We start from the raw sequence: 12,259 nt of genomic DNA on the forward strand, positions 1-12,259 counted from the left end.
AAGAAATTCAATATTATTAGCATTCAAGAAATGTGATAGCAGGGCTAATCTAAGCTGGTATGGTCACTTAAACAAAATCAGAAAGGAATGGTCACCAAATTAGTGTTTGATGCCAAGATGGCATGAAAAGACCCAGAGGATGACCAAGATCTAGCAGATTGATTCAGTCAGAAATGCCTAACAAGACTGAAATGTTTGATATGACAATATTGGAGTGCAGTACATAATTGACTAATTTGGAGGAAAATTGGTGATGGAAGATTAATAATGTAAAGTTAATCATGTGGTATTGTCATAGTAGCCTGTACATCAACCCCTTGAGGGTGTACATCATCTGTACATCAACACACACACACACACACACACACACACACACACACACACACAAGACTGATCAGATACTGCATGGTATCTGATCAGTCGTAAGGAACTTATTATTTAGTTCATATTACAAACACCAAGCATCTCTGCAGTGCAACATATTGATAAAATTTGCAGCTTTTGGTTCATTGTTATATTATTTTGTGTATTAATTAATGTTGGATTTTAATTCCTTAACAAGAAAATGGTTACAAGGTGTGATATTTGAATTGGTAATATGCACATGATTTAGGAGTGCTTTAGTTATTGCTAAAGGAGTGGCCTCATATTACTTCAGATATCTTTCTTGTTCTATTAGAACAGGACAGGTATCTGAAGGTATCAATACTGTAGTGAATTTGAGTTTTTTTCAAAACATGAGGTGATTCTACATAATATTATGATGGTTTTTAAAATTCAGAAACTAATATAATGAGAGAATGAAAAAAAAAAGGAAAACTTATATCCTTTAAAAATAATGTAATTAACACACAAAAAAATACTTTCCACACTGGTTCAGAATTCCTTAAGAGATTGTCATTTTGTGTGCTATTTCATTTAAATTATTAAAACTTAACATTGTGTTATTTACAGGGAATGGATGACCAAACTATTAAGACAGCCTCCATTGATATCCTGTCCTATACTGTTGACTTCAGTCCGTCCATGGTCCGAGAATATGCTCTTCAGCAGGTGAACACCCAGGATGATGTAAGTGATAACTATAATACATATGCTTCATGATATTGCTTTAATGCGTTCAAAAACGGATAGCTGAAAACTGTTGGTTGGTTTGAATTATGGCTGAATTGATTGTTGTGGCTTCTGGCCGGTTTACCTGTTTTGCAGGAGAATAAAGCCAATCTCCAGTATCCACCCCCTCCCTCCCCCAAAAAATAGGAGTGAAGGGAAGAACAAATGTCATCAGTTAGTGCTTTTGCATCCTGCATATTCTAAAGCAAAAAGACAAGGGATTTTTCTTTTGAACTTTGCAATCTATTGTAGTATGTGGGTTCATGATTTATTCTCCATTGCAGTTTCACATTACATAAATTTCAATAACATTTGAATGTGCTTGTTGTTTTTGTAGCATGGTTTTCTTTAAACATTGCATTCATCATCATTATCATTTCTTGATATTCCCAGGAGATGTACCAGGATATTATGACCAGTTTTGATGGAGAGATAGCCATGGGAAATCTATTTTTAATGGATTTCCTAGACCTCCAAGAATACATGGACTGCCCAAACTGCATATATCTGAATACTCACTGAGGCCTGTCATTGACTCCATAAGAAGTCCTATTTCCCCATTTTCCCTTAGAACCATTTCTATTCCTTCATCAAAAATGGCATAATTGTATTTCAAAAATAAAACTGATAGTATTTCTGAAATAAAATTGTTACTGGTGGTATTAAAATTCAAGTCCTCTGACTTGATCAATTTTGATATCACTCTCTACCAGTCATTCTGTGAATGACACCTTTGAATTTTCATCTAACATTGTCGACATATTTGAGTTTTTTTTTATAAAATCAGGATATTTTACTTGGAATGGCAACCTGTATGCAAATTGAAACTGCTACAGGCTTATTATCTCCAACTGCAGCTAATTTTTTTAGAACAATTAGAATTTAAAAAAAATTGCTTTGAATCCCAAACACGATCTCTTGATTCATTGTTGATGACTTTTTTTCATTATGAAAATAAATGGCATAAATGCCCTATGATACATCCTAGAATATCAAATTCAGCCTAGAAAAAGAATCTAATGGTACTAGATGTTCTTGTTAAACAAAAAAACAGATGATTCCATCACCACTTCTGTGTACTGGCAAACCTAACTTCTCTGACTGCTATACTCAAACATCAGCACATAAGGATAATGTGCTGATGATTGAGTATTACAGTCATCAAATCGCTCCTGTCAAGAGCTCACAAGTCTGTTCTCCAGAAACTTTGTTTTCCTCAAGAAATCTTTGTTATTAAGCAAACTTCCTCCTTTCTCAAGCATTATAATCCAAATATTGGATGAAATCATGAAGTCTTTTTCTCGTAATACTATGAGAGGATATAACTCCCATAGAATTTTCATTCCGTGTATTAAAAGCACCTCTAAATATGTTTCTCGACAGTCTATCAAATTCCTTGTAACTTCAAGTTATTCTGCTTAGGACAAACTTACCATTCCATTGTAAAACATATTTCTGAACACATGCAGAACATATGTAGAACACAGTATTAATAACACTAGCCACAACGTCCCTAAGATTTTTTTTTTTTTTTTTTTTTTTTTTTGTAATTCATATATATTGTATCCTAATAGTGCAATAGTTTATAACCTAGCATTCTAGGTTATAAACTATTTTTTTTTATTTATTTATTTATTTATTTATTCTCTTACACTGATGATTTGTTAGGCACAAATAGCTGTTATTCTTTCTTTAATTTATTTTTAAGCCACTTTCCATACACTGCTGGATATAGGTCTCCCCTTTGCTTTCTGGTTCTATCTGTCTGTCTCTCTTTAGCCAATGCCCATCATTTCACATTACACCTTGGTATATCATCCCTCCCTCTTGTTCTTTGGTGACCTTTCCTTCTCTTGGTATCTACTCATTGCTACGTTTTTGTCTACTTTCATCTGGCAATCTACTAATATGGCTGGCCCATTTCCATTTCCATGCCTTACCGCACTTCACAATATCTTCTACTCCAGTCATCTCTCCATTTATGGTATTTCTTATTCTATCCATTTTTGTTATGTGGAGCATTCTTCTCTCCAGCGCTCTTTGGGCCACATGCAACCTGTCTTGTTTTTTTTTTTTTTACTTGTTGCCCATGTCTCACTTCCATAGGTAAACACTGGAATAGTGCATGTCAATGCATAAGTCTGCACGGTTAACCCAGTGGCTGTGTGCTTCACAGTCATATGCCTAGGGAAGGAGTGTCTTCGATTCCCATCGGAGACGTGAGGAGCTTAAGGATCTTCCTCAACCATAGCCAAGTTAGCCGGTCTTGAGCGTGGACAGTAGGGTTTTTTCCCCAGTTTATCTGGGGGGGTTTTATCCCGCAAAGCAGGCAAACCGGCCTTGAGAACTCAACAATACCACAGGCATAGGATATGCCGGGGCATCCTGCAGACGGTTGAGGTCAGATGATCAATAAACCCTCGACACTGCAAGGTAAAAGAGGGGAAAGGAAAATGAGATGAGACTCTGTGGTCTCTAATCTTTAATTTAGTGCTTTATTTCTAGAACTCAGCTCTCACATCCATGACGTAAAATTGGTTTGGATATAGTCTTATATAATGCTAGTTTAGTATTTTGGCTAATTTCTTTTATTCCATATAAACTGATTCAATTTACTCATCATTCCAGCTTTGCTTATTCTTTTGTCTATTTCCATTTAATTTGCCATCTTCACTAAAAAAAAAAAAAAACATGCCTGAATAGCTGAAATACTTCACTTGTTCTATAAGTTCTCCACTAAAGATTCAACTGAAGTTTTCTATGATCTTGCCTATTTTCACAGTTTTGGCCTTTTTGCTGCTGATTTTCATGCCAAATTTGTTATAGTTATTATTTAGAGAATCCTGAATATTTGCAATAGATTGAAACATTCATAATCATCCGCATAAAGCAGAGAGCTTAGGTTGATATCTCCAATTTTAATGGCATTTTCTTTCATAATGCAATCCATATGGATGAAAAATAAGAGTGGAGTATACCTAATTTTATATCATCAAACCATTTCCCTGTGTTTCTTTCAGTTCTAACTGCTGATTTATGACTTAAATATAGACCATGTGTTGGTCTGCATAATGTTCCACTTACCCCATGTAACTGTAGTGATTTGAAAAGCTTTTCTCTGGACACCTTGTTGTATGTCTTTTCTAGATCTACTAAACTTAAGCAAAGATTCTTATTATATTTTCATGATTTCTCAAGTGTTTGTTGTAAAGTTAAAAATCTGATTACTATATAATTAATTTTACATTACTTCCTATCAGTGATCATCAAATTCCTGCTATGTACCCTCAAGAGGTGTACAGGATATGATAGTACTACATGAAAAATTTTCCTTCAGATCAGTCTGTTGTCGAAGGCACTTTGTACCGTATCAATCCACCTATATCTTGGTCTTCCTCTGGGTCGTTTTCCTGCCAACCTGGTAGAGAACACTTGCTTTGTCAATCTTTCCTTGCCCATTCTGTTTAAATGACCATACCACCTGAGATTAGCTCTATTCACACATTCCAGTGTGCTGACAATGTCAAGTTCTTTCCTAATATCCTTGTCTTTGATATGATATTGCCATTGATGCCATCTGTTCACGCCTCTAATCATTCTCAGGATTCTCATAGGTGTGGTCTCTAGTCTTTGGTCAATTACTTTACTTCTGACCCGGCTCTCAGATCCATAAGTTAAAACTGGTTTGAACGCTATCTTGTCTAAAGCTAATTTAGTGTTCCGACTAATTTCTCTGTTATTCCATATGAATTTATTCAGTTGACTTCCTACTATACCAGCTTTATTGATTCTGTTGTCTATTTCCATATTTAATTTACCATCTTCACTAAAAATCGCACCTAAGTAGCTGAGATGCCATCTGTTCACGCCTCTAATCATTCTCAGGATTCTCATAGGTGTGGTCTCTAGTCTTTGGTCAATTACTTTACTTCTGACCCGGCTCTCAGATCCATAAGTTAAAACTGGTTTGAACACTATCTTGTCTAAAGCTAATTTAGTGTTCCGACTAATTTGTCTGTTATTCCATATGAATTTATTCAGTTCACTTCCTACTATACCAGCTTTATTGATTCTGTTGTCTATTTCCATATTTAATTTACCATCTTCACTAAAAATCGCACCTAAGTAGCTGAAATGTTTTACTTGCTCCTCAGGTTCTCCATTCAACCTGGCAGAGAACACTTGTTTTGCTAATCTTTCCTCACCCATTCTGTTTAAACGACCATACCACCTGAGATTAGCTCTGCTAATGCATTCCTGGATGCTGACAATGTCAAGTTCTTTCCTAATATCCTCGTTTTTAATACGATATTGCCATTGATGCCATCTGTTCACGCCTCTAATCTTTCGCCGGATTCTCATATCTGCGGTCTCTAGTCTTCAGTCAAATGTTTTATTTCTAAGCCAGCTCTGAGATCCATAAATTAAAACTGGTTTGAACATTGTATACAGCTAATTTAGTATTCTAATTTTTCTCCTCTTTCATATGAATTTATTCAATTGACTTCCTACCATACCAGCTTTGTTGATTCTGTTGTCTTTCCATATTTAATTTACCATCTTCACTAAAAAACGTGCCTAAGTAGCTGAAATGTTTTACTTGCTCCACATATCTCCGTTCATAATGCAGTTGACATTTTCAACGATTCTGCCTATTTTCATTGTCTTTGTCTTTCTATTGCTGACCCTCATACCATATCTATTACAACAGTTATTCAATTTAGTCAAGGAATCTTGCAGACTCGTAGCGGATTTATTGATAAGTATAACATCGTCTGCATAAAGCAAAGAGCTGACATTAACATTTCCAATTTTGATATCATGTTTAATACCACTTTCCTTCATAATGCGATCCATATAGATAATGAATAACAGAGGGGATAATGTACATCCTTGTCTTGCACCAGATTTAATATTAAACCATCTTCCTGTACTTCCTTTAATTCTAACTGCTGACTTACAACTCAAATAAAGACTAAGTATTGCTTGATATAATGCCCCATTGACCCCATATAACTGTACCATATTAAATAGCTTTTCTCTTGGTGCCTTATCATATGCCTTTTCCAGATCTACAAAACTCAAATAGATCTTTGTTATATCCGCATGATTTCTCCACTATTTGTCGCAAAGTGAAGATCTGATCCTGACAGCCTCTATTTGGCCCGAATCCAACTTGTTCTTCACCAAGCTTTTCTTCTACAATTCTTCCCAATCGTTTCTCAAGTATACTTGCATATATCTTACCAGGAACACTCAGTAGGGAAATACCTCTGTAATTCTCACATTCGGTTTTATTTCTCTTTTTATGTATGGGTACTATGAGAGCTCTACTCCAATCATCGGGAATTCGTCCCTCTGTCCAGGCCTTCTGAACTATGCAGTGCAGCCATTGTAAGACTTCATACTTCATATTTCAGCATTTCTGGTTGAATATAATCTACTCCTGCTGCCTTTCCACATTTTAAGCCTTTGATGGCTTTTTCTACTTCAAGTATGGATATGTATTCCTGACTGTATGCCTGTTGAGTGTTTTTTACCACTGTGCTATCACTGCTTGTTTCATTTAGCAATTTCTCGAAGTAATTACTCCATACTTCAAGGATATCTTTTTCTCTCGTTTTCATTTCACCTTTATCATCTCTAACTCCTTTTACAGTACTCTTTCCTCCATTTCTAAGCTTCTTCAACAACCTCCAAAATATTTTGCCACCTTCTTGATATTTATTTTCTATATTCTTGCCATAGTCCTTCCATGACTTTTGTTTAGTTATTTTTACACATTGTTTAGCTTTCTTACATTTGTCTGTGTGTTCTCAAAGAGCACAAGCTGACTTATTTGCCTGGAACTTTTGATATGATTTCTTCTTTTCCTTCACTGCCTCTTTAACTTCCTGTGTCCACCTTGGAGTTCTGATTTTTCTATCCTTGCAGACAACCTCGCTACATGCCTCTCTGGCTAAATCAATCAAGGTTTTCTTGAAGGCTTGCTACTGAATCTCTCAAGTTTGGTTCCTGTTCTCAAACTCTTTCATTTTTTCTTCAATAATCTTTGTGTATTTTAGTCTACAGTTAACATGAGAGAGCTGCTCAACTTTAATTCGCTTTAAAACTTTCTTACATGTTATTCTTTTCAATATGAAATTCAAATTTATCCTGTTCAAGACTAAATAGTGATCGCTTCCAATTTCAAATTCTCTGTACACTCTGGTGTCCTAAACCAGGGGGAAAACATCACTATCAACAATAACATAGTCAATGAGACTTTTCTTATTTCTTGCCTCTTCTCTCCCTGTGAATTTGTGCACATTTTTATGTTGGAACGTGGTGTTAGTAATAACCAGTCCATGTCCTGAGCAGAAATCCAACAAAAATTTGCCACTATTATTGCCTTTGCTCTTTTCTCCAAATGTTCCCAAAATATTTTTGTATGTCTGATAATCATTTCCTACTCTGCTATTTAGATCTCCAGCAAGGACCAACTTTTCCCTTTTCATTGTGTCAGTGATTTGTGATCACCTATCAGTGATTTGCTTCCAAATTAATCTTATTTATCAGTGTCCAGTATTATCCAGTTTTACACTTTTGCTTTCTAAGACACTGCTAATTGCATCAATCTGCCTAGATCTTGGTCTTCCTCAGAGTCCATATGACTGAAAAAAAGTTTTCATGATGACAGAAAAAAATTTTCTGTCATCACAAACTATGTGTTTTGCTATCCTTTCTTTTCCAGTTCTGTTTAAGTGGACATACCACCTTAGATTAACTCTGTTCACGCATTTTTGAATGCTGTGATGTTATGTCATTCAAATCCCCGTACAATCATGGATATTTGTGAATGTTTTTAGTTGGGAAAGGAATTTCATTGTCTACCATGAGATCACTTGCTTACTGAAGGCCTGAAGAGTGCTTGAAAATCTTCCTTGTTTGGCCTCTGCAGGCATGGATTCTGTATTATGCAAAAAAATAAAATAAATAATAAAACAAACTTAGCCAATCCATGTGTTGTTTACCTTTTTGGGAGTCGCATAAGATAAAATATTACACAACAAATAAGGTGCAGAGCCAATTGAATAAATTTAGTGAAATAAAAGACAATATAGCTAAACTAGCTATATACAAGACAATTTTTAAACCAGTTTTAACTTCTTGATTTGAAAGTTGATGAACGAGTAGAAACCAGATATGAGACTTCTGTGGAAAATTAGGAGAGAAACAAAGGCAAAATATGTAAAAATTTTGATGAAGATATTCTACACTTCTGATTATTTCCTAAATTGAAGACACAACTCCAGAATATGCAATTTTGAAAATGATGAATAGGTCGAAGCAAGATGGTTATGCATGGATTAGTAGTCTTAATAATGCCTGTCTTTTGCAGAATGGTGAACTGAATTATGTAGTATGTATTGGCCAGCGAAGGTTGGTTTATAATATATATAGAAATAGTCAGTTCACCAGAAAGATCAGGAAGGCAAAATGTCCACATATGCCAATTTACCATCTTTTTCAACTTTCATGTGAATTTTATATGAAGATTTAGGCAGTTTATCTTTTCCATTTATCTATTTGCAATCTAGCCTCATCCCAAAGATATGCTCCCTGCTTTCCTAGAAAAGGGAAGGTCTCATTCCTTAGTCATTGCTAGTTTTTTAACTTTTATTTTAATTTATATATACCGTTATTATATCTTGATGTTGTCACATATCTACAGGTGGCTAATATTGTTTTAAATAATCCATTTTGTCATTCTGTTATATAGCTGCTCCTACACTAAAGATAGCGTATCAGTTTCAACCTAAATATTTTGAATGCAGTAATGTTAATTAATGTATCTTGTTAAGTGTTAAAAATATTTGTTACTCTGACACAAGTTCCTCTAAAAACACAACATATATTCATAAAATAAAGAATTGAGTTGAATATCTCCAATTGGTATCATGCTTAATGCCACATTTTCTTCATAATGTGATTCATATAGGAGATGAATAGCAGTTGGAGATAATATGCACTTGTCTCACATTTAATTTTACATCAAACCATCCTTCTATAGTTTCTTCAGTTCTAACTTCTGATTTTCAACTCAAATATAGACTTTGTATTGCTGAATATAATGATATGAAGTAGCAGTGAGATTAGGCAATGGTGTGGTTTGTTTAAAGAAGGGTGCAACAATGTTAATGATGAAGAGTGCAGTGGCTGCCCAAGTGTGGTAATAGATGATTTGATAGAAACGACACCATTGCCTGACCTCTGCCACTCGTTACATTTAGGCCCATTGCACAGTGTTTAGTGAATTTCTGCAGCAATTGTTTTCTGCTAATAAAAATCATATCACACAAATCCCACAACCGGTGAGATTTTTTATTACGGCACTAAATGGAACAAGAGTAAAATGATCAACAGCTAGCTAATGAGTTACTCTATGCTACCACACGTGCACAATCCCTCTCTCATATCTTATTTAGCAGTAAATTCTGAAACAGATCTTACTTTCTGGACATGCCTCGTATTAAAGTAAAAATTTGATACTGACATCCTCTATTTGGCCTGAACCCAGCTTTATGCAATTTCCACTCACAAAAGGTTGTAAATATGTAGTACATAACATTTTTTTGCATTCCAGATGAAATGCAAACAGAGAAATGTTTCATCTTAGTTTATTTATATTCTAGAAAGAGAACACATGTTAACATAACACGCTCATCTTCAAAGTTTTAGTTACCTTGGCATCATTGAAGCCAATCCCAATTAACGTTACTCGGCGTTTTGTAAATCTGCAAGTAAATTTTGTGAACAAGACATCAAAAATGCCTTGAATAAGGCATCAGTAAGGTTCATAAAATTTCTTATGACATATTCCTCTAGACCATCGGTTCCCAACTGGTGGTACGCATATCCCCAGGGGTACGTGCTGGGCCATTCAGGGATACACGAAAAATAATAAATCAGTAATGCCGGAAAAATAAATAAAGTAAACAAATTACATTAAGATAGGCACTGAACAAAAGTGTCAGTATTTAAAAACAAGGGGTACAATTTATAGAAATGAGTTTAAAAGGGGGTACACAAGAGGAAAAGGTTGGGAATCACTGCTCTAGACAATTATTATCCCATAGGCTCTGCAGTACATTGATAAAGCTGTAATTCATGGCAAAGGCAGTATGGCACATTTTCAGTTCATAATAACACCTAATTCTTGTATATAAAAATAATAATATTTTTAATATTCCTTTTTTTAGTGTGTATGATATAAAACTATATTCATGTTTTTGATTTTTCCAGGATCAATTAATAATCAACATTATTATAGAGCAAATGATCTGTGATCCAGACCCAGGTAATTGATTAATGAATGTAATAAAATTATATTTTTTCACTGGACACACATTATGAAAATTAAAAAGGAATTTATTTTGAAGATTTTAGTTCTGTTATAGAGATTGAAATTACTTCATTACACTTGTCAGCTGTGATGGAGTTGGTTGGAAAGACATAGATTTAAATCCTGTCACCAGTGGCTTTAAGGATGCTTTATCTAATGGTAAAATTTATGTATTGATTTTAGGCACTAAATTGAAAGCTCCTTGAATTTTTATATTGATTTATTGTCATTAGTTTGAATCCTGTTTAATCATCATCAAATCTACCCTCAGAGGAGGGGTGATGCAGGATAATTATGATAGTACTACATGAAAAATTTACACCATTACTAACTTCAGATCAACAATTTTCCTCCAAATTAATCTGTTCTTTGTCAAGACTCTTAACTAATTATCAGATCTTATATTTCTGTCTTTTAAGGCACTTTTTACTGTTTCTCCATCTACATTTTGGTTTTGCTGTTTCCATCCATCTACTTGTTTTGCTAATCTTTCCTCTCCCATTCTCTTTTAAATGACCATACCATCTGAGATTAGTTCTACTAACACATTCCTGAATGCTAACAATAGCAAGTTCTTTCCTGATATCCTCATTTTTCATGTGATGCTGTCATTGATGCAATCTGTTCACTCTCCTAATCTTTCTCAGAACTGTTATATCTGCGATCTCCAATCTTTGATGAAGTGTTTTATTTCTAACCCAGCTCTCAGATCCATAAGTTAAAATTGTTTTGAACTCTGTTGTATATAGCTAATTTAGTAATTTTGTATAATACTAATTTCCTATCTACAATTTTCCTCCAAATCAATCTATTTCCTGTCAAATACTACAGTTGAATACTATGGCAGCTTCTTTCTTCTAATATTTCAAATTTTGTCCGAACCTGAACCAATCAGACTGCATGCCAATATCCAAGTTTTGGGATGTGATCACTGTTAACTGTTCATGGGTTTTTTTTTATCTATGCAACTTTTTACATTTGTTCCTTTGAACTCTAATAGTATAATACCATGTACTCCAGTTGCAACTGAGGCACGTACTATAACATGCACATGTGATTCATCTTTTGAATGTAGTTAATGGTCCATCTCCCTGATGATGTCCACATAATGTTGGATGAAATATATTGGAGTTTTTAAATAAACTTCTATGTAATTTTCACTAAGCTGTACAGTTACTTTATAATGTCGAGTACACATGTTCCATTAAAAGTATTAATTACAGTATCTTAATTTCTATTCCTTTGTTTTCTCTAATCGTATATACCTCGGTGTTATACTCAGTGGTATAAATTCATCTGAGCAGCTATCATTTTTGTTTTCTTCTCTATCGTCCTTCTAAATGTCTTTATTGCACAATCATATTAATTTTCACTGAAAGGTACTATACTATTGAATTCTGTTTCTTTTTGTCTAGTGCACATACTAGGTTTATTCTATTTTGTGATATATTCAGCTGTTTGATACCAATACCATAAGCTAAATATTTGTGTGTATTGATAAAGGTGTGTCACCTTATAACCAAAATACTCGCGATTAGAGATAGATGTTGACAGTTTTTCCACTTGTTTATACCATAAATTAAGATACTCAACTGACTCCCTACTATACTGGGTTTGCTCATTCTAGTGTCTTATTTCCATATTTAATTTGCCATTTTCACTAAAAATTTATGCTCAGATAGATTGATGAAATATCATCATCAAATTCCTGATATATACCCTCTAGGGGTGTACAGGATACAATAGTACTACATGAAAAAT

At 34.3% G+C, this 12,259-nt stretch overlaps 1 protein-coding gene across 3 annotated transcripts in view; it reads left to right on the forward strand.

The window, feature by feature from the left end:
• Positions 1-12,259, forward strand: part of flfl (serine/threonine-protein phosphatase 4 regulatory subunit 3 flfl) — a 229,579-nt gene that overhangs the window by 135,276 nt on the left and 82,044 nt on the right. For all 3 annotated transcript variants that reach the window (XM_090399682.1, XM_090399684.1, XM_090399683.1), the window contains 2 exons: positions 955-1,071; positions 10,399-10,453. In XM_090399682.1, the coding sequence (XP_090255808.1) occupies positions 955-1,071; positions 10,399-10,453 (172 nt within the window). The remainder of the gene's footprint in view (positions 1-954; positions 1,072-10,398; positions 10,454-12,259) is intronic.

The sequence above is a fragment of the Typopeltis vanoorti genome, chromosome 10 (assembly GCF_054136105.1).
Source record: "Typopeltis vanoorti isolate ZY-2024b chromosome 10, IOZ_Tvanoo_1.0, whole genome shotgun sequence".
NCBI lineage: Eukaryota > Metazoa > Arthropoda > Arachnida > Uropygi > Thelyphonidae > Typopeltis > Typopeltis vanoorti.